The following is a 24,390-nucleotide window of genomic DNA, read 5'->3' as shown; positions in this document are numbered from 1 at the left end:
GGCGCCTTAGTAGCAAAGCGGATTTTTTTTTACAAAAAAATGTTTGTCAGTTAACTGCTAACTGCTAGTCATTTTTTTCATAAAACAGGGGTGTATCAATTAATTTAATCATAACAAATTATACACATCATTAAGGATACATATACTTGATTACGTTTTAACTATATGAGATACATTTTCAAAGTGCTTAATACCCAATACACATAACAAAACACTATTGTTGTATTTAAAAAAACAAAAACGACAACGCCCCCCTCAAACTTCGCTATGTGGATTATGCCAAATTGAGTGGTGCAAGTTGATTTAAGGCAGAGTTAAACTGCGTGCGCGCTAACAGTCGTCGAAAGGTCGGTGTGGAAGTTTTATCTACAGTACGAAAAATAAGTTTTATGCATGGGACACATTTCTTAGTTTAAGTAATTGTTTTAACAGTTTTATAAAATGGTAAGTAAGAACACAGTGTGTGGCGGTAACAATGTTGTCAAATTAGACGGGCCTTGGTTGTTTATGTTGATTGGTTTGGAATGAAGCGGGAATACTCAACTGTTAACAGGGAGTTCTGTTTACGTGTTTTTGAATTTAGTCACTTTTTACGGAAATAAAAGTATATAGTAGACGACGTTTTTTTCTACCATTTTCCAGTGTTGAATGTAAGGGCGTTGTTACTGATTACACAAGCCCAAATAAGGTCGGATGCAGAAACGTGGTTAATAAGGAAATTAGTTGATAGTAATGTTTATCGCAGTGTCAGTGTGATTTAACATTTCTACGTCTTGTAAATGTTTTGTATATAAGAAAAAAACACTTCTTAGTTAGCTACAACGCTTCGGCTTCCCTCGTCAAATAGCAGAGCAACGGCTGAGTTCGAGAGGAGCCTAACCAGTAAGAAGAATTCGATATTTTCAGTTAGATTTATACAACGCGTTTGAGTTTTGATGTATTGCCTATTGTAACCTTTGTCATTTTTTTCCATCAATTTAAATTTGGAGTATATCGTGCTGAGTCTACAACAAGGCTGGCAGAGGTTAGTGAGAACAGCCGAGAAAGCACTTAATGGCATGCTCTGTCTCCTCCTGCTGAGCGGTTCAGAGCAGATTGCATAAGTGAACTGACTAATTATCCCTTTGAACAGCGCTGTTGCTTAACGTTGCAAATCTAGAGAATACTGAATTTGTGGTATACGGTTTTTATTCACCGCAGGATGATGGCCCAGTGGTTTATATATAAATGTTTATATAAATGGTTTATTATGTAATGATATACTACTTGGGGGGGGGGGGATAAAAATCGTTAACGCAAGCAAGCGCATCACACAGGCGGAGGGCGAACCCGGGACCTCTCGCACTAAAGCATAGTGCTGATACCTCTACACAAAAGAGCCGGCTTCTTTGGAAGGAGAGTGTATCGGGCTTAATTGCAACGGGTGTGTGTCGGGATACCTGCATGGACGTAGGGTGTCACTGTGTTTACATCGCTAGAGCCTATTCCGTCCGTCCGCATAGCGACAGCGGTATCGGCGCTATGCTTTAGTGCGAGAGGTCCCAGGTTTGCGCCCGCCCTCCGTCTGTGTGGATTGCCTCGGCCTGTGTGATGCGCTTGTCTGCGTTAACCAAGATCACTACAATTTTTTTAGCTCTTGAAATACGTTTGTACTAACAGCCTGGAGGTAAATATGTGAATGTGGTAGGTTTACAAATTAATATACTACTTACCTTATTTTAATCAAGTTGACGCCACACGTGCAAACAGTCTTCAGCTGTACGGTTCATGAGCCTCTGGTCTGCAGACATAGCTGGGAACCATAGGCATCATTTACACGGGACACGTGCCCCCCTCACTTTTTCAATGATGGCGTAAATGTCCACCTCGCATTGCCAGAGTACTAGAACTTTTATTTTATGAAAATGTAATGATCTAATCACTAGTCAGTATAGAAGTCAGTAGGAAGAAAAATGTGATCGGATCCAGGATCGCTGGAGCCAGATCATGAGATGGTGTTTTACTATAAGGATCTGGATCAGGCTAGTTGAAATAGGCAGTTTATTTACTAGGCCTAAAGGTTGCACAATATAAAAATCAGTTTAGTTTTGCAGTTTACTTATTTTGCAATTTTATCTTTTCTCTTTTCTTAGTCTGTCAAAGAATCGCAGCATCATAATGTTGGGGAGAAGGGACCTCAAATTTCACCATCAACAAAAATGGCAAATGGATACATTTTGCCAGAAGGAAAAGTCACACCGAATACAATTTTTGTTGGTGGAATTGATATGAAGGTATGCAAAAAATATTACTGGGTATATTTTTACATTTATTATGTATTGATATGATGGCCTAATCCATTCCTTTTTTAGGTGGATGGAAATGAAATCAGCGATTTCTTTGCAAGATACGGGGCAGTGAAGGAAGTTAAAATAATCACTTACAGAGGAGGTATATGCAAAGGGTGAGTATTAAGCCAGGGTAGGATGCTGGGTTCTATGAATACTATGGATTGGCAGGTCATTTAAAATATAATTACTTTTGAACAGGCTCAGTTATGTGTGTTTCTAATCAGGTTCCTAATAAATGTAGGCCTGAGTGGCACCCATTGCAGGGGCCAGTAATTTATTCATTTTAATTTCATTGTCAGGGCACCAGACTGCGACTAAAATGGGGTTAAGCGCCTTTGGCACATGTAACACAAAAATACTGCCTTTTGCTAGCTTTTAAAAAGATCATCGAGCACCAAAAGTGCAATTACCCACTTAACCCTTAGCGGTCCAGTTCTTCAGTGCCTGTCAGGCGTGTCAGGTCCAATTTATTTTCACACGCTGTTTAAAACAGGACACTCAGTACTGCATCTCCAGTCTTGCCCCACCCCTTGTTCCCTGTATTTATCACATACCTCTTCATAGTCGTGCATACTGATAAATCATCTACTGATCACTTGTTTTATCACCAAACTCCTCAATAATGGGATCCAAGTCATTATTTTATTACTATAACGTCTCAAAAAGCTCTGCAAATGTCAGTGATATTCTTTGAGCGTTGGTGCGGAAGTAGCTATCTTATTTATGTCCGTGTTGTCTGTGATGCAGGGGCTATGTGTATTGCTCAGATCCGTCCCTTTCTTGTTTTTTTTTTTGGCTCCTATCAGCCTCACTCTGCCATGGAAAGGTTTTCTCTGCTTTTTCCGGAGAAAAAATGACTAGAGACCTCTGCTTGATGTCTTTTTGATGACTGGAAAGGGAAAATTGTAATGTCAGACCTGGTCGCACATAGGACCACAAAGGGTTAAATGTGTTTTGTTTTTGTTTTTTTTTGCAGTACATATGCATGCACTATGATTAAGGCTACAAGTTTGGCACAGTTTTTACTACATTTTACAGGCAAGGTTGTGACAAACGTCCATTTTCCAATATCGCGATATATGATAATATTGAATACTGGCACAACCTTACCCCACGGTCTGCTCTATTATCAGTGATCTGTATGCAACAAAAGCTGCTGGTAGATTACAAAAACGATTAAACTTAGGCTAGGTAGTTGTTATCTTTAGTATGTTTTTAGTCTCTAAAAAGTTATATTCATTGAAAACTGCAAGAGAGAACCAGGTTTTTTTTTTTTGGTTTAATATAGCAGGCTAATGTTCCTGTTGAAGTAGCCTACTATGTTTTTTTTTTTTTTTATTAGTTGTCGTTCTGTGTTTGAATTAATGTTCAGCTTTCATATTTTGTTGTGTACTAATTTATCAAACCAACTAGTGCAAGAAGTTGCTTGTATCGATCATGACGTTTTTCAAATAAAGTAAGATTATTTGTGTATAAAAAACGAAAATGGAGTTGCAGCAAGTATCATCTTACTTAAAGGCACTCAGGCTGAAATCGCAAAATATTTTAAAGTAGCCTACAAACGTGGCAGCGCACTGTCTGTCTTTAGTGCACGCAAGAACTTGCAGATTTGATACAACTATGTTGAGAATTTAAAAAGAAAGCATTTTATGAGATTTTTAACTAGAGGTACCAGGAATATGACTCTGCACACCCTGGCACCCTTCATACAAGTGTATCTCAAAGAACTTTACAGGACAAAAGTAGTCAAATTTATATAAAAAAAAGACAAACATGTCAGATTGAAAAAAGTTTAAGAAATATGAAGTGCAGATAAAATACAAACAGACACAATAAAAACTAAAACAGATAGATATGTATTATAAAAATGCCTTCTTCCCTCACATGTGCTGGTAGCTCATTCCAGAGTTTGGGGGAATCTAACAAAAAGCCCTTCCTCCCCGTGTAACATAATTTATTTTAGGGATTACCAGCAATCCCATACTCGGGGATCTAAGGTTATGATTGGGGATATATGTGGTAAGAAGTTCTCCTAAATGGGTTGCTGCCAAATTATTTTGTGCCTTGTAAGTTAATAATAGCATTTTAAAATAAACTAAAAATTCTAGCAGCAGCCTTTTGAACCAGTTGCAAACAAGACAAACATTTTGGGATGCCAGAAAATAACGCATTACAATAATCAATTCTGGAGGATACAAAGGCACATACTAGTTTTTCAGCATCAGATGTGGAGATTATAGATCTAAGTTTTGCAATATTATAGATGATTTTGTAATCTTTTTGATATGTTTCTCAAATAAGAGTAGGGTCGAAGATCACACCTACATTTCTAGTACAGGTTCAGAAGGTAGTCTGCTGAAATCCAGGCCAGATGATTCAGGCTTTTCTAGCTGGTTTGATGAACCCACTAACAAAACCTCATTTTTTTCTGCATTCAACATTAAGAAATTGAGGCATCCCAAAAGAGGCATCACCATGTTTTAGAGACAAATACAGCTGGGTGTCATCTGCGTAAAAATGGAAATTTACTCCATGTTTGTTAATATCACCTAGAGGGAGCATATAAATGGAAAATAATAAAGGACCTAAAATAGAGCCCTGTGGAACACCACAAACTAATTCAGACAATGCAAATTTTCCATTCCTAACAAATTGAGACCTATTGGAAAGATAAGACTTGAACCAAGATAAAACAACTCCAGATGCACACACAAAATTTTTCAGGTGATTTTATTAAGATAGAGTGATCCACGGTATCAAAAGCAGCACTGGATGTATGCTTATTTAATGAAAAAAAAGCAACTAAGAGGATGCAGCAGTGGAACATTGGATGTTTGAGACTGTTGGCACTAGACACACTATTGACGCACAGCAGGACATGCAGTCCAGAAGTCCTCTATCACCAGCAGCAGAAAAATGTTTTTCACTTTCACACTTGGACGTGTAGAATTGTGTTGGGCATGGAAATTTAGAGCTACATTCCTGACTGGGCATGTTAAGATTTTGGGAATTTTCCACACCTGATCAACATACACAAGAGCTTTTCCAAAACCAATAATATAAAAACTAGTGTTGGGTTAGTGTACTAGAGTACTCTAAGTAATTATAAATACTCAAGTACTAATTTATTACTTGAGTACTTGAAAAAATGTAAATACAATTGTAGCAGGGCGGTAGGAAAGCCCTGCTTAAATATATTTTGTTTGTTTATTTTTAGAACGGGATCTCCCCCTCTGTCCCTGTGTTATTCATTGTATTTTGTTTATTGTGTTTTGTTTATAGATGTCGGGAATGCTGTGTGTTATTGTTTTGTAGTGTGGATGGGAAGCCCCATCCACATTAAAAACCTTGTGTTAATGTGTGGCTTTCGGCTAGTGCGTTGTTAAATTAGCCGGCAGTCACACAAATGAATGAACTCGTGCAGATTGTGGCCGAGGGGTAATAGAATAATTACAAGCTAGTTAAACCCCTCGGCCACAGTATTTAAGCCTGCAGCTCTCCCTGCTCTGGGTGGGTGTTTGGAGGAGGAACTAGAGAGCGAGAGAGAGATATTTAAAATAAAATAAGGATCAGTGAAGGCAGTTGCCCAGCCTGACCTTAGGTCTATTTGTATTTTGTGTTCATGATTTGTTTTATTTCAGACCTTTATTTTGCTCTGCGAGCAAGTGTTTATTTTTGTTTAAATATTTGATTTATTTTTGTACTCTCTTAAATTAAACAGCACACTTGCCACTGCACCTTACCCGTCTGTTGTTTTTCCTCCTTCTGGTCTGAGTCAACGCAACGCGATTTCCTGCCACAACAATGCACTCCATTTATAAGAGTCAGTGATAGAAGAATCAACAACCTATAGTGATCAAAACCGCTGGGACAAAATCATTCATATACGAACCAATATAAATCCGCTTGTAAGAATCAAGCAGTGCACTTATAAGAATAATTTCGGGTCAAACAGACTGCATGCAATACAGTACTTGATAAAGTACAATGACGTGTACAGCCAATAAAGCAGTTTTTGAATTTTATCACGTGTGATTAGGCACGTACGCAGTGTGTATCGTGCAGTGATACAGGAAAAACTTCATTGTTTGTAATTAAACGGTGACTGCGCCATTGCATTGTGCAGTTTTTTTTTTTTTTTTGTGTGTTCTCTTAGTGAAAATTAGTTTAAAGTTAATACACATTCATTGAATACGTACATGAGATGTCAAAGCTTAGCCTTATACTCCAAAGGAATAGTCTAATTTTTCTCCAAGCTTTTGCAGCAATTGAGAATTGTCTTGACAATTAAAAAATGGCAACCCTAGAGAAATTTTTGCAGCAAGAGCCAGATCCACAGCAGCAGGGTTAGTCAGGTTGTAGCAGGGACAGCACCACCAGCAATAGATTTACCAGCATTACATTTCAGGATATAAAACTTAAGGACCCCCAGACCCATATATGTGGGGAAAAAAAAAATCTGTTGAAATCACAGTTAGGGGGGTTTGAGTACAGATTTGGCAACATGATTATGCTTTCCACTGTGGAAAGGGTTTCAGGAGGACCCCAGATTATTCACTGTTCAATTTTCTGCCATGATGCATGGCCTGATGCTCTTGTGGACTTTGGTGATGAACAGTTAGTCTCACTGAATTGGTATAGTGACCTTTTAGCAAGGAATGGATGCAATGTTGATGCAGTTCACCCAGAATGGAGAATGCTTACAACATCAGTCAAAGGTCAGTTTATGGATCAATCCTATATTGGTGTATGTGAGGTCATGCTAACAAAAGGACCCCTTCTGCACAGATTTAAATTCTTCTACATTCAGTGGAAATCAGGCTTGTGCTGCCAATATCGGCTGCTTAATGTGAAAGCACAAAACAGATTGAAATTCAAACTGCACAACTCACTTAATGTGGCAACTGTTGAGAATCAGTGCAGAGGGACCATCTCTTGAAAAGTTTGATCCAGAGCTTGTGTTAAGCTCTGATTTTCCTCAGGTAAAAGGAAATGACCAAATTACACATGCTGGCCAAGTGATGTGGACATTTTAACTGTTGGTTGTGAATAATCAGAAGTATTTGATAGTTGCATATAGTTCACAGGCTTAAGTTAAGGCGAAATTCCAGTTAGTTCAGAGGGCTATTAAGGAACACATTGCTAAAAGGCAGAACTGCAGGAAATTTGAAGTTCACTTTTAAAGAACCGAAGATGTGAAATGACAGCATGAGGAAGAACGGTTCCAGTAGCAGCATTTGAGGACAGGTGCAGCGTCAGAATAGCAGATCACATGGAGGACAGGTGCAGCGTCAGAATAGCAGATCACATGGAGGACAGGCCAGGCAGAGCGAGTTGTTGTCAGGGAGCATAGATTAACAATGTTGCAGAAAACCAGTGAGTACAAACGTTACATTTCTGTGTTTGTATCATTTTAGTGTTTTTGTAGTATTTTGAGCAGTTGAATGCAGAAACCAACTTGCTCTTAAAGTGGTGCCCAAAAATTTAATTTCTTTCTCCCAAAACTTTGGGCCTAGAAGCCATTGGCTCCTCAGGCAAAAAGTTTGTCTGGAGCCATGTTGAGTGCTCTGCTGTGATTGTACTAACTAAAAGCAAGCCAGCAACAATAATCACTGTCCACACAAATACATTGTGGTAGTAATAATATCCAGATGCTTGGGTTAACAGTGACATTATTAATAAAGGTCTTTGTCTGATGCTTTGGTGTTCAGTGTGGTGCTCATCTGATTGCAGCACATATAATTGGTATATGGCATATTCTGTTGCTTTTCGGTTTCTAGCTTCATATCACACTGCACTAATATCTATTTCAAAGCAGTGTTTTGTGGAAAAGCCTGCTTGTCTGGTTAAGGAAACCAGTGTCTCTTGTTTTCCCATATCAGTCCATATTGGTTTACGCACAACCTATTAACTGAAATAAATGTCTTGTACCCTTAGGTACGGGTTTGTCTCATTTGAGGAGGGTGTGGATATTCAAACCATTGTTGAAGTAAGTACTGTAGATTTTCAATATGTTTAAACATTCCTGGCTGCTTTCACAGACCCTGAATAGCTCTAATCTTGGAAAACCTTACCTAAATTAACATTGAGTACAACATGAGTGCTAATCGGTGTCTTTTAAACTAGCCGAAAGAGTGAAAGAAGTAGCAGTGTAGAGTTTGATATGTCAGGACTGTCTAGGATAGTTCTGAATTTGAAACCAGTACTTGCCATATCTTATGGGAGTCTGTGAATGATAGAATACAGCTGTGTGTCAAATTTATAAGTTAACTTTTTTATTTTCTTATTTTTTCATAGCAACAGATCAGTTTTAAAGGCAGAAAGTTGAAACTTGGACCAGCAATAATGAAAGAAAGTAGTCTATGTAAGTTTCTGTATACATTCACTGCAGCTGTAACTGTATCCCACAAGAAGTATTCAATAAAATGTATTGTGTTTGTATGGTAGGTTCCATTCAGAGTGATATTGGACCTGCACAATGGATGATGGGTCCTTCGCAACAGGTGTATTGTGTGTGTTGCAGCCAAATGATGGAAAATGTTATGCAGCCTTCTCCTGTTATGAGCCCAGGAAACCAATATGTCCAGGTAATTGAAATATACTGTGTGTATCTTAAGGGACAGTAAAGTGTAGTGGTATTTTTGGTAGTGGACAAATGCATGTTTATACCTTAATTGGGTTAAAACATTTGGTTTATGTATAGACTCATGAGACAGATCTGTGACACTTTGTTTTAGTACAGGTTTGTCTAAAAAGTAGAAATAAAGTGCCCCTTAACCTACTATGTCCCATGTAATAACTTCAGTGTACATTTTATTTATAAATCATGTAAAATAGCTTTTTTTTATTTCTGTTGCTAGGACCTTGATGTGATCCCTTCACTTATACGCGCACCAAGTGTTTAGCACCAAAAACACAATCATGTATGATTACAAAGGTACATTGCAACAGCTATTTAAAGATGATGTTTACACAGATTTTATTTATTTATTTATTACAGCAAGTCCTCAACACTTGGGTAAAACTTGTCTGTACATTACAAGTATAATTCTGTTCTATAATTCTATAATTGCTGTTCTTTGAATTAAACATAGACAAACAAAAAATAAATATAGGTGTAGTACCCCGATCTAAATAAAACAACTTTTTTTAGTACATTAAATTGGCATTAGTTAAATATGAACATTAATGTATTACATTGTTTAAATGTTTGTACCAAAGTGTAGTGTATTTCAGTTAGTGCTGGGAAAAATATCCGAATATTCGAACGTATATTTTTTGACATGTTTGGATACAAAATTCTGATGTTCATATTCGCTATAAATTACAAAAATACCTTGTTCTTGTTTGCTGCTTCGTCAAAAGTTGCGCTACAGTTTCAAACATTGCAAATGAAAAAGAGCTGTGAAAAAACAGGATCAACACAGCAGCTCTTGAGCCTCTATTTAAAAGTTTTATATGGCAAAAAGTAAACAAATCAGATGATGTATGTTCATGCATAGTGATCTCTATGGAAAAGCTATCATGACAAAGGCAAGCACGTCATTCAGAAATGCCACACTTAAACAGTGCTCAACTTGCTGTAATTGTTGTGTAGTGATTTTTATATAGATTGTATATATTATATATTTTTTGTTGTGACTTTGTGGACTGTAATAAATGACAAACAAAACTGAGGTTTTTTTCCCCTTCACTTTACAGCGCCATTTCCATGTTTGTTTTATTTTAAGTGTTTAAAGTAAAATTTCATTAGTTTGGTTTCATTCAGCTGCAACAGCAGCTACAGTAAACCTCATGTTATTACTTCATAAAAATGTGTCTCTGGCCACTGTTTACTGTGAAGAAATAGCAAGGTCAAGGAATAAAGTGAAAAAATGCGGTAGAGGTCACGCTAGCCTTTTAAAAATGTCAATTTGTAAAAAGCTGTCATCTCAATTGCATTTTGAACCATAACATCTGCATATTGCATCAACATAGTTTATATATTTTCCAGTGTAACTATTTCAGATTAATAGTTAACATGGAAAACAGTATAAATAATGGTAGAAGAAATAGGCAAGCTTACCATGAAATGTTTTCTTTTGAAAATTTCTTTCATGACATAAAAATCAGTGTTGTAGAACATGTACCAATTTTCCTTTTCTCACCCAAGTCAATAAAATGACTTGTGCTCTTTCCAAATCAGCCTGAATAATTCTCAGGAGCTTCCATTGAAATGGTGTCTGAATAGTGCTCAAATCAAACCCTGCAGGCCTCATCCGTGTTCTTAAAACCATGATTTTTGAGCATGTGTCAAAAAACAAAATCCTTTGTTTTGTAGTTAATTCACTGAAGTAAAGTAAGGCCTACACAATGTGTTAGTTACTTCTGTGATATTTTTCTACTTTGTTACTGTAACATCTTGTTGTAACAAAACAGGCACACACTTGGGCCACGCCCCCCTACCCCTGCTGCTATGCTGTCTCTGTCTGCATTCAGAGCAATATAATTGCTTTTTGAAAACAAATATCTGAACGTGAAAATTCTGTATTCGTCCGAGCACTAATTTCAGTATGATATTATTCCTGGAAAGTAGTGGTCTGCTGATTTATCGACTCATAAAACCATAATTAACCATAATTATTAGAAAATAAGACAATTATCGATTATTAATTTTTTATATAAAATTGTCTGGTAACATAAACATGAGCATTCATTAATTTGTGTCTGCACTGATAATTAGAAAATGTTTATTGTCATGTACTTTGGCAGCGTCTCCTACCATTCACTGTGTTCGGTGTTTTTGTCAAGTCCGTCGGCAGCTGAGCGAAACAGAAGCTGCGCGAGGGCGGGTTATTATTGTTGATACTCTCATCAGGGCGAAGGCAGAATTCCACCTGATCCGGCTGGTTTACAATCCATATTCTAGAAGTCACGCTGTGTGTAAAATGTGTAAGCTTTGAATCTGTAGGGCTCCAGATTAAAATGGCTGCAAATGTGACAATTTTTTCGGGGTTGGGCGCATTGGCACCTGTAACAGAAAAATGTTGCCTCTCCCTTTAAAAGCTTGTGTCAGTATTTCAGTGTGCTGTGATGTCCGTCAGTAAGAGGGGAGGGGGAGTGGGAGGGGGGGGGGGGGGGGGCATGCATATCACATGTTTTTAATAAGCTGAAGTGCAAGGAGGACGGTAACAAATGCACAAATACTAATAACAATTTCATAGAATGCAAGTGCACAAATACGAATAACAATTTAATAGAATACAAATGCTTGCAAGCTCAGGTAGGTGCTGTATTAACTACAGCAGAATACGGTAACCCCAGTTTAATGCAACAGTTGTGACTGCGACTAAATGTGCTAAAGTGTTGTGTAAACATTTACTATATATTGTAAATAGCAGAACCAACTCACTGCAATTTAAACTTGTTTTTACAAAAAAATAAATGGTAACGTGTAATCATAAGAGTTGTCTATTACATAACTGTCAGATCAGGACTGACATTGAGCATTGGAGCTGCAGCATGCCATTTCCCATGTTACACTATACACAATTAGAGATGCCGTCACCAGTTCCAGACACAACACTTGAAAAGTAGTTAAAATATTAACATGCTGAGTTTATTGCAGTCATCAACTGCATAGATTACTACTCAGCAGAATGTGACAACAAACTACTGTTTTATTATCACAGTCTTGAAGTTGTTGCATTTTATTCTAGAATATGGATTGTAAACCAGCCGGATCAGGTGGAATTCTGCCTTCGCCCCGATGAGAGTATCAACAATAATAACCCGCCCTCGCGCAGCTTCTGTTTCGCTCAGCTGCTGACGGACTTGACAAAAACACCCTGAACACAGTTAATGGTAGGCGAGGCTGCTAGAGTACATGACAAACATCGATAATTGTCTTATTTATTTTCTAATAATTATGGTTCACCGCGTGAGTCGATAAATCAGCAGACCCCTACTTTGCAGGAATAATATTATACTGAAATTAGTGCTGGGACGAATACAGAATTTTCACGTTCAGATATTTGTTTTCAAAAAGCAATAAAAGCCATTATATTGCTCTGAATATGGTAACAACTAACATACTCCTGAAGTGGCACCCAGCAATTGAATTTGGCCACCAATTTTTATTTACCTGGAGCCATTGGCTCCTAAGACACAAACTTTGTCTGGAGCCCTGATTTTGTAATTTTGTTGAAAAGAAATGTTTTTGAAAGAATAAACAGGAAATGAAAGCAAAACAGGCCGTGAAGCTTATTTGATCAAAAGTGATTTACCAGTGTTATTGCAAACACTTACACAAACAAATGAGACAATTGTGTGATTTTTGTGTTTCATGCTTAATTTACTGTATCATGTCGTGACTTATCACCATACATATCATATGAAGACGGTGCCGATCAGCGTTCCCTCTAAGCTTTTTAGATGCTGAGAAACTTGCCGTTTTGACTGAGGAACAGTAAAGTATCAGTGAGAAACCTTCGGCCACGCATTAACCCTTTTAATATATTTTTGTTGCATTATACAATTTGGTGAAACAATATTCCAACACAAGTTTTTTTGCTGTAATAGAAAGTAAAGTCACGTCAAAGCTGTCATTGTTTATAGACATAACTTGGCTCACTGCTGGCATTAAAATAAGCAGGAAAACTTAAGCAATATACTACAACAGTTCAGAAAACCAAATGTCCAGCACAGTTGTGAGAATCATATTTATAGTCTTCTACTAACACAGTAATTCAGTCTACAAATAAAGGTGTTTTGAAAAGACCTGTTTAGCTTATTGCTGGCTTTTACAATAACAATAAATATGAAACCTTTCAGTAACAGTCCAGCAATATCATGTGAGAGTAATCCTATGTACAGGACTCCACAAATTAAGCTTAGCGTTTTACTGGCATTATAATAACCAGGATAAAATATGAAACATGTGTTGACTGACTCGTTGCTCTAAAACAGGTTCACTGCTATGCATTACCCGATTTGTAATTTAAATAACTCCCCCTTTAATGTAAATGCATAGTTAATCCTCTCAATTGTTTCTTTCCTAATTCTGCAGTGTTACTTGCAAGATTTAAAGAGTTTTGTCTCCAGAATATCTTTATGAAACCAATGGTGTGTAGTGACATGACTACATCCTTTACACAGTACAGTGATCAATTTCCTTTAAGGATTGTAGAGCTAGAAAAATAATTGAGCTCATTTCTTAATCATCAGGAAATATAACTTTAAAATTGCTAATTATAGCTTCATTAAAGGCATGTAGCATGGAAAGAAATAAACTAAGCCATAATGAAATATGCAATTAATTTAGCTCACTTGCTTCGCGACAGCGCCTCTGGCTTCAGCGCAGTACCTTAGGTCTTAGTTTTTCAGCCTAGAATGCAGTGCTTTGCCATTGTTGCCGTCTTATTTGCTTTCTTATTCTCTACATGTACTGGCATTATGATATTTAATGATATTGAACTACAGCAAAACTTTAACAATACTATCGCACCATCCTCATAGATAATCAGATTTATTTTAGCTCTGTCTTGCTGAAACATTGCTGGTTTTTCTTTGGTGTAGCCACCATGTTGAGTTTCAGAAGAGACATGGAGTAAAGTCACATGATGAATAAACTCGCAAAAAAAGGACATTGTTTTCTTCTATTACTATACACTTAAATGTGCGTTTCTGACTAATGCGCTAATTATATTTTTACCAGTTTCAAAACGCTTGATGATTTCTGAAGAACTTTGAGGATGCATGTGCATGGTGATGGATGTATTGTAAGAAACTGCCAGTACAAATCAAAATTGTGGTGAAACTTGCTAAGGGCATTTATTAGCAGAAGCTTTAGAGAATATGGGTAAATGGAGGCACCCATTTGTCTGTCTGTGGTGGGAAATTGCTGCTGGATGGTATTTAGGTTGATTTACATGTTTTTCCTGTCCAGAGATGGATATTTGTTATTCACTGGCTTGTTCTAATAAATATAAGAAAAGCTGTTTTTGTTATTAAGGTTTATGGGCCTGTTTATCAAGCTGATTAAATGGTTTGGAGACTTTCTAGGTTTGTCACTATTACTCGGAAATGTTCAAAAGCTGTATTTCTACACCGCCACAATGAATCAACATTAACTTAACGCAAAAAAAAGTTTAAAAATCTACACCACCTAAGTGTGTAGTTTTAAGTGTATATCCTGCTTAAGTGTATTAACTTCCAAAATTCAAAACAATTCCCAGTGCTGCATCATTAAATGCACCCTGTTTAAGTTTAATATTGTAAGTGCATATTCTGGTTATACTGGGCCCGGTGTCAGGAATATGAATTCAATACATTCCTGCACAAAAATGGCTGCAATAAAGGAAACCAACTCTTTATTAAGAGGATTATGATATGCTAAAAGTAAAAAGGGATATTTTGTAAATGCATCACAGCTCATTTTTGACCATTTATTGTACATTCATATAAAGTTACAAACTGATGTTTATGTGTGTTCTTATTCAATTTAAATAATTGTTGGCCTAAATTAAGTGAAGCCTCACAGGGCTTCAGACTGCAACTTAAATGGACGCCAGTGCAACAACTAAAGTTGTACAAAAACAAGTTCAGCTGCTGCAGGGAAAACGGTTTATTTCTCAAACTGACCTTTTTAAGAACGGACAGTTTTACCGTCACTTGAGTTTCTTATCAGGTTGCTTTATTTTAAGCAGTTGAATATGATAACAACCAACTTGCTCCTGAAGTGGCACTAAACAATTGGATTTGGTGACTCAGTTATTTTTTTGGCCAAGAAACCATTGGCTCCTAGGCAGAATGTTGTGGTTTTTTTTTTTTTTTTTTTTTTTAGAGCCCTGCCTCAAAGAAATTACTGTTGCATAATGCGTTTTTACCAGAACAGACATTTATAACAATTGGGATTACAGGTCACCAGCACACTTAAGTGTATACTGTGTATAAATATTCACTAAAAAATAAGATGTACATTAAAGCAGATTAGACAGTTTAGTTAGAAGAACAATTTTTGGAAAGATATTTTGAAAGGTCTGTATTGTCAGCAGGTGGCACTATGGGCTTAAATATACTAAATGCTCTTAATTTTGCATAGAAAAATGATATGAAATGTTAACCTTGCATGAACAAAAAGGATAATACTGTAACACTACATGAAACATCAAGTAACTGTCTTCTGGTTTTCAGGCTTTAGCCTAATATACCAAATGGTGCATTTACATCATTGGGTACTTGTTTTGAAGGTAATTTCAAGGAATAGGAGCTAAAATTAAAGATCATTTGGGGTTTTATTTATACCTTTTAAAAAAAAAAAAAAAAAAACTGAGCTTGTCTGAGATGCCTTGCATAGCTGTTTAACCTTAATCAGGCCATTGTGGGTTTACTTGAGCATCCCTCCACTATGAAACCTTTGATGTTAGTGTACAGCAGGTATATTGATTCTGATTTAAGTATTTACAGAGGATTTATATATATATATATATATATATATATATATATATATATATATATATATATATTATATCATATATATATATATATCTATCTATCTATATAAATATAATATATTTTATTATAATTTATTTATATCAGATATATTTATTTATATATCAGATATATTTATTTGTTATGTACGTGTGTATTTTGTGTTCTTTTTTTTCTAGCCATATGCTTACCCAGGTTTCCCAGCAGTTGTAATGCCACAGGTGCCTATGGTCTATTGTCAGAATGCTTATGCATATCAGGTAATGTAGTGTTTTTATATTTTCTGTTTTATTAGTGTACAACAGCTTTTTAAATTATTTTTCCAAACAAACCCCCTGTCATTAAGTAGCAGCAGAGCGGCATTATTCTGTATAATTCTTGGAGCTCTGAGATTGACGATGGCAAGAAACATTTTTTTCTTGATGCCCTAGGGTTGAATTTTAAAATGGGCTATTTTATTTCGAGGGGCTGTGTGGAAATCGGGAAATTAGCCCAGTACCGTGATTTTTACAATATTCTGAAGAAATAAAAATAACTTTTGTATGATACAAAAAATCACATTAACAAAACTGTACAGCTCTGCTTTGTGCCTTGTGTACTATTCGCCATGCACATACTGCTGTGTAGTGATTGTCATGTGACTGACTATGCAGTCTAGGCGGGAAATTAAAATACTACACACTGTAAACAAAAAATGGATGTCTTTTGAAGGCTAAAAATGTGCCTGCTGCAGATCACGTAAAGTAGTATCCAGTAGCAGTTTGACTTCCGTGTTCCAAAAATCAATTGAAAACTGCAGCACTTTTTTTTTTTTTTTTTTTTTTAATTTAGTAGTTGCCAATTATTATTTATTATTTTCTCCCCAATGTTAGTGTTGTCCAATTATTTTTAGGCTCAGCTCACCACTACCACCCCTGCGCTGACTGGGAGGAGCAAAGTCGAATACTCGCTGTCCTCCGAAGCGTGTGCCGTGAGCTGCCCATATCTTTACACACTGCAGGCTCACCATGCAGCCACCCAGAGCTACGATGTTGGAGGACAGTGCATCTCTGGGCAGCTTACAGGCAAGCCTGCAGGCGCCCGGCCAGACCACAGGGGTCGCTGGTGCGCGGGGCGCCGAAGACACCCTGGCCAACCTAGCCCTCCCTCCGTCCCCTCAGGTGGCTCTGGGCCAATTGTGCGCCACCCCCTAGAAACTCCCGGTCATGGTTGGCAATGACATAGCCTGGATTTGAACTTGCTATCTCCAGGCTATAGGGCACATCTGCGCGGTGCGCCTTTACTGGATGCGCCACTCGGGAGCCATAGGCACATTAATTTTTGATCTGACAGAGGCATATGTTTACACAAATATCCCTCTTTAATTTGACAACCAGAAGTTATGTAAATTCTTCAGACAGAGTGTAGCAAATGGTGGAGTGATTCCTTCATCAGCCCAGCTGAAACATGAATGCTTACCTGAAGTTGCCGAGTATCACAAGCAGGAGATTAAAACAGTCTGGTTGCTTGTCAGTGGTCACTGAGTCGACTGATGCCCAAGATCAGTAAAGCTTACACATTAAATTTGTTTTGCAAGACCTAAATGGTGAACATGCATCTGATACACTAGAACTGAAAGCTCTCCTTGCAGATAGTGGTTCTCAAAAGTATTCACCCCCCTTGGACTTTTCCACATTTTATTGTGTTACAGCATGGGATCAGAATGGATTTAATTAGGAGTTTTTGCCACTGATTAACACAAAAAGTCCATAATGTCAAAGTGAAAAATAAAATCTACAAATTGTTCTAAATTAATCTTATCAGCCAGGCGCGTCAGGTCCAATGTATTTTCACATGCGCTGTTTATTTTACATGCTGTTTTAAAAAAAAAAAAAAAATAATAATAAAAAAAAAAAATCCCCCAAAGGAAGGCCGGTTTAAAAGGCACTGCATATCAAAAGGACACTCAGTACTGCATCGCCAGCCAAGCCCCACCCCTTGTTCGCTGTATTGCACATGCCTTTTCATAGTAATGCATACTGATGAATCCTCTCCTGATCACTCGTTTTATCACCAATCTCCTCAATAATGTGATAGTCATTATTTTATTACTATAACATGTGATAAATGTCTGATATTCTTTGATCCCTGGATGCAGAAGCAACTATCTTGTTTGCTTATGTCAGTGTTATCTCTGTGGTGCAGGGGCTATGTGTATTGCTCAGATCCCCCCCCCCTTTTTTTCGGCTCCTATTGGTCTTACTTGGACAAAGGACCGCAAAGGGTTAAATATCTACGCGTTTTCAAATAAAATACACAACTTTTTGCCTTGCTGAAACAGCATGTTTATAATGTGTTTTGTAGTATTAAGTAGCTAAAGTTTTTCCAATGTGGCCAAAGTGGCTAACTAAATGAAAGTCTTGGAGGGAACGTAGTTATGGTATAATAATAAATATCTGCAACGGTGTTGGTTGTTACAGAGCTGTGTATCAGAGGCACACCCAGGATCTAGTCTCATCTGTCATCAGGGGGGAATGTGATTTGTGTGAATTGTGATTTGTGTGAATTGTTATTTTGAAAACATCAAATTGAAAACAGCGTGACGGCCTGATTACAGTGGCATTTTTCCAGGTAACAACGTAACAGCCTTTTGCACACAACAGTGCTGGCAAGAACCCTTCTATATTATGTCAGAGGCTGCTGAGAGATCTAACAGTCTCCAGACTGATTAGCATTAAGGAGTCCACAGGAGGACAAATGTTGTTGCAGCTTCCTATCGGCATGTTTTTCAATGAGTTTGCCTAAAAAAAAAAAAAAAAGTATTAAATGCATTATGGTCCAGATTAACTTTCGTTAACAGTGGGGAAACCTGATGCAAGTTTCAAGTTCTGAGGAAAGGAGCCCTGAGAATTTTGATTAGTCAATGATTTTTTTGCACAATAGGCCCAAGAATTGACCAATACTGAAGGACATGGGTCACTGTCACAGAAAGTAGGCTTCATCTTAGTAAGCTGTAACAGTGTAACTTGTCTGAACTAGTGCAGAGAGTGAGACTGGAATTCTTTCCTGGAAACCTTGAACAGAGGTGTTGGAAATGGACATTCTAAGATGTTGTGTTTTATTGTCAAAAAATTAAAGGCAGGCATGACAAGTTACTGCTTAGTTAGAGAGAACCTGCTTGGTGGATTAAGGGTTGGACAATTGACCAACAACCCTGAATAAATATGGATATATCCATCCATACATACAATTTTTATTTTATTTTTTATTATAGCATGCTGCCCCACATTGGCCTGCAGGAGAATATAGGACGAGACTGGTGAACCAGGTAAGAAATACAGTACAGTGCTAAAATTGGTTTATTAATGGTGATGCTTTTTCTACATCTTGCTGCCTTTTAGGGAAGATGGTATATATTTTGGTTTGAGCCGTTCAGTCCAGTTATTATCTCACACCTGTGAGCTGTATTAGTGCTGATGGTGCTTCTATGGTGGAATTCAGTTGGGTTCAGTTTGAATATGTTTTCTGATTTACTGGCATCACTCTTTCTGAATCTTATGATTGAGTGTAAATCTATGGAGGATATCAAGTTATCTGGAACTGAAAGAATCTAATTTGTTAGATCCGTTTTTTATTATGGGTGTTCATGAAGGCTTTAAGAAATAACAAGAACAGGCTTTTGTATGAAGATAATGTTCAGATACCCATCTGTCACTGGGAAACCTTACAAAAGGTATAAAATATTTTATGCATTTGTTGATTGGTTTCTTGAGTTAAGGCCCCTTGCTAATCCGTAGCAAACAGCTATTGGTTAGAAAGCAGTCGTAAAACTATCAAGTCTTCCATTCGTTGTAATTGCAATGCTGTTATAATGCAGGTTACTTTGAGACTGGATAAAGTAGGACAGTCAGACAAAAAACTAAAATGCTACTCAACAGGTTTGAAATTGTGCGTTGTTGAATTTGCTGAAATGCGTTGTAATCGCAATGCTGAAAACACAGTATTGGAGATGAAAACAAAGACAAACAGTGACGAAAGAAAAACAAGTTGATAGAGGAGGAAAGTGTTTATGGCCTGATATGGAAAACATTTTGTTTTGAATTACTTTAATACAAACTAACTTAATATCAGTGCAACACAGTGGTACACTTGTAAAGTATGTGTGTGATTATGGTTCTGATTAACAAAAAGAATGTATTTATATTTATAACTGTAAATTGAATGCTATTGTTCTGCACTGTATGCAACACTCTGATGTTTTGTTTACTGGTTATTGGGTGGTGCACTGTGTAGCACAGTTTTTAGTACTTTTTTTCTTTTTGAATTAATACAATGAATTTGTAAAAGCCAATGCAGCGGGAACTATTGTCTAAGTATGGCTTTGGAAAGAAATGTTCAGTGAAGCAAAGAAGGTATGTTCTTGAACTTGTTTGGCTACTCTAAGCTAAAATCAAATACCGGTAGGTTAATACAGATGTATAACTTGATTTTGTGGTCTGTTAATTACTTTTTACATTTTTAGAAATTTTGAAAAACAGAATAATTTCTAGCAGTTTTACCTAAAAATAAAAAAACACTAAAATTATTAATGGAATAAAATATTGTGAACAACTTATTTTGAAACTAAACCGATGTTGTGCATGTAGGGGAAAAATCAATTGTAAAAAAAATACTTTATTTTAAAGCCAAAAAAAGTGTTTTCCTAAGGTGCAAGTCTCAAAAAGGGGGGAGCGACTTTTACTCCAGTGTGACCTGTTTTTACAGTACTAAAGTAGAAGTTAGAAAAACTAGAATTTTAGAATTGAGACATCACAAAAGTCTACCAGAAGCCCTAACAGTATTTTCATGTTAGATTTTGAAATGTCATGTTTTTCAATTTTTTCGTTAAGTACATGGGAAAACTACAAGGTAACATTATTCAGCAAGGGGCTCCTGAGTGGCGTATCTAGTAAAGGCACTCTGCATGGAGTGCCGGATGCACCCTACAGCCTGGAGGTTGCCGGTTCAAGTCCTTGTAGACTGGCCAGGCACCTGCACGCTTACTTATAAGTTGCCCAGAGCTGCATTGTCTGCCAACGCTGTAGCTCTGGGTTGACTGCATGGCAAGCCTGCAGAGTGAAAAGTTGGCTGACAGCACACATCCTGGAGGACAGCGTGTGTTCGTCTTCGCCGCTCCCGAGTCAGCACAGGGGAGGTAGCAGTGAGCTGAGCCTAAATACAGTTGGCCATTTCAAATTGGCAGAAAAAGAGGGTAAAATTAAAAATAAGTAAATAATTCAGCAGGTTTCATTTAACTATGAAACAAAATTAGTTTATTCTATAAGGTGATGCAAAGGTTTTGGACATGGCCGTACAACTTGTTTTTTTGTTGTTGCAACACATTTGTAATGTAGGACTGTTTTACGTTAACACAGCTTATACTTACGGAAAGAAAAGAACTGTAGCCTAACATGGTTGATACTATTTTAATCGTATTAATGTCTCTAACATGCTCTTGTTTCTAGAATTTCGTCGACTGTGGTGTGCAGACACTGCTGACTCTGTTATGATAGGCTCTACAGCAGGGCATCTTTCCCAAGGTATGTGTGTAAGCAACTGGTATAATTATTTTTATTCACAGAAAAAATAACGTACTCGATTGGTTTTGCTTAAGGTGGGTACTTTTAACCTTTCGTCAAAACAAAAACAAAGACGTAGTGGGGGCAAATACACCTGACACAATTCACACAAACGTGGTTAACTTCAAGATTAAAAAAAAAAAAAAAAAAAAACTAAATGTAGAAAATGAAACCGCTGTTAACAGTAAAAGCCTTTCAGATTTCACTAACACATACATTAACTACATTAAATAAATACTTTACCTGGATACTCAACATGCACAAAATCTTGTATACATCCAAACCTGTGCATCAATATGAAGTTCTAAAAAAAGGTATTTTTGTTTTGTTTTGTTCTCCAAAATGACTAAAATATAGTGCACAAAGAGAACTTACCTGCAGAGCAAAAAAGAAAGATGGAAAAGCTCCAACCCTCCAATAATAAACAATGCCAATCCAAGTAGTGCCATGTTTTAAAGTTTCAGAGTTTGGTAGAAGAGGGCACATTTACTTGGAATTGCTTCCCACATAGAATCTGCAAGTCAGCAGGAGCTGTGCAGTAGTGGTAGTCTATATGAAATGCATGTCTTTTTTGCAACTCACAGAAGACATTAAATAAAATAATTTTAAAAAGTAAATATTTAAAAAAAACATTAATTAGATCTGCCACCTTGGCACTGGTGCAGCCAGCTTCTCTGTTGTTGCTGGAGTGATTTTTTTTTCACACCGCATGCAGTCTGTCGGTGGTTGTTAGGCAACAGTTGCAAGGCACGCAGCCAACGTTACGTGGAGCCAGCGGAACGACGGAGGTGAAGTTGGCCAAATTAAATAAATTGTTTTAATTTAAGAGAAATGTTTTTTTTTTCCCCTTGATGGGAGCAAAATGTACAATGTAATAACTACATGTAATATTAAATAGGAGTAGATTAAACCTGTATTTGTGTTTTTATGGCTGCTTTTGGTGGGAATACACATCCCTTCAAAATACTATTTGCACACTTATTTTTCGTTGGAGTTTTTTTTTCTTTGAGTAACGCAGAAGTAACGTAGTAAATGTAAATGAAACCCATTTAAATAGTTTTCTTTGCTGTTACACAGATAAGCACTGTTTTGAATTCTGTATGGTTTTACATTGTGAATTCTGTGTGGTTTAAGATTGTTGAGTGAAAAGACGATAGCAGCGGTATAGTGGGAATGTCTTTGTTCAAAGAGTTCCATTTTTTTTAAATAATTACAGTATAATTGTACTCTGTGCTTTGCCCAGTGTGTTTCTGTAAGTTTGTTGGTGTTGTGCAGGTAGTACAACCTGACAGTTGAGTTAAAAATTGTTGGTGGTGGCCCAGAAGCTACTTCTGTGGGCTGCCATGGCGGCCTCAGGTTACGCGGAAGTTGCCGACCCCTGCTGTAAAGAATGCAGGTATCAAAGCCAGTGCACCTGGAAGACAATGGCAGCCAATCAAAACTGAGTAACTAACTACTTTTTAAAGTAGTAGAATAGGGAAACAATCCATGGCTGCAAAAAAGATTTAAAAACAAACAATGGGCTGGCTGGTGTGTGCAAATACTAAAGCAAGATTGGGTAATCCAAGATTAGTTGTTGGGGTGGGAGGGGTCTGTACAACCGGATGTAAAATAATCTTATATTCGGTGATGTTTTCTAATAATGCATCTAATCTGTATTACTCCTCTGCAGTTAAACAACTATAAGTACTAAATATTGATTTGTATTAAATGCTGCTTATTGTGTGTCTGGTTTTAAAGAAAAATCAATCTGCTTAATTTACAGGAGAAATGGCTGTACTGCACTAAGATGGGCATCCTTTTTAAGAACCAGCTGAAACTTTAAAGTGTATCCATTGCTCAAGGGATGACGGTTTTAAAGGTCATGAGGACATGTACTGCAGACTACTTTTTATTGAATTGTTCAAGATGCACTCTAGTAACATTTTAGTATTTTCATGTCATTCCCTCTAAAGCAGCTGCTTGGTAAACTGTTACTCATTTATATTTTAGTTCAGTGAAAATTCTCCATACATATATACACACACACACACATATATATAAAATGTGTGTATTTCCCTATTTATTTAAACAGCATGGCTGCTGATTTGGCTTTTGTTTGTGTCCCTTCATCTTGTATGAATGTGTTTGTTTTTGTAATTAATAGTCTATACCGTGATTCTAAATGCTTTCTTAAATGTGTATACATATAGCCATTCCTGTATGTTTGCTAGAGAAAAATGTATGTACGTTTTTAGCAGCATTTCAGTTAACAGGCCAGATTCTTAAACCGGAAGGACGTGATATCCATGGTTTCCTTTCTTTTAGTTATAGCATAATGTAAACCCATACAAAAAAAATCCACCCGTGGATGCACATGTTCTAACCCAGAATTATGCTGTGCATCATAAAACCATGTGGCAATGAGGAGTCTTAAACTCAGCATAAGCTCTGTTCTATCACTGGGAAATTTATATTTAAATTATTTTGGTACTATGCAAGGCCTTATTATTATTATTATTATTATTATTATTGTCAGGTTTTTTTCACTATCTTGTTTATTGTATATCACTGATTTGAAATCTAGCAATTTTTGTTTTGTTCTTGTAAAGTTGTTTGGTAATTGTTTTTTTTATTAGTAATAGGATTAGAAATTGTTAAACTTTTATTAATCACTTCCTTTGAAAAATATATCTTCACTGTATAAGGTTTTTGTGTAGAGTATATGTAGTCTGTTGGGGGGGAAAAAAGCATTGCATCTTGGAGACTGATTATGAACCATGTACCCAAGACTAATCATAGCATCAATTCACAGCATGGAACACGTTTCAAGTAGCTGATTGTTTTGCTATTTGGTGACATAAGCTAGGATTTGTATAGTTCTAGTATTAATGAAGGTAATTACTCAAATATAAATGATAGTAATCTCTATCTGGGGGCATTAGAAGAAATTACTGCTCACAACTTGCTGTGAGTTTTGCTTTAAATGTTCACTTTAAAGTTGTTTTGGTTCT

The 24,390-nt window shown here is 36.8% G+C and overlaps 1 protein-coding gene across 1 annotated transcript; it reads left to right on the top strand.

The window, feature by feature from the left end:
- The first annotated feature begins 1,443 nt into the window (after window positions 1-1,443).
- Window positions 1,444-21,332, top strand: dazl (deleted in azoospermia-like). Its single transcript, XM_041242601.1, has 9 exons — window positions 1,444-1,449; window positions 2,133-2,273; window positions 2,352-2,443; window positions 8,268-8,319; window positions 8,628-8,694; window positions 8,778-8,917; window positions 15,980-16,060; window positions 19,054-19,107; window positions 21,284-21,332. Exons 1-9 carry the CDS (start codon window positions 1,444-1,446, stop codon window positions 21,326-21,328), a joined length of 678 nt encoding a protein of 225 aa, XP_041098535.1. The 3' UTR covers window positions 21,329-21,332.
- Window positions 21,333-24,390: the final 3,058 nt, after the last annotated feature.

This window comes from Polyodon spathula, chromosome 3 (genome assembly GCF_017654505.1).
Source record: "Polyodon spathula isolate WHYD16114869_AA chromosome 3, ASM1765450v1, whole genome shotgun sequence".
NCBI lineage: Eukaryota > Metazoa > Chordata > Actinopteri > Acipenseriformes > Polyodontidae > Polyodon > Polyodon spathula.
This window is presented reverse-complemented; position numbering and strand designations above follow the sequence as displayed.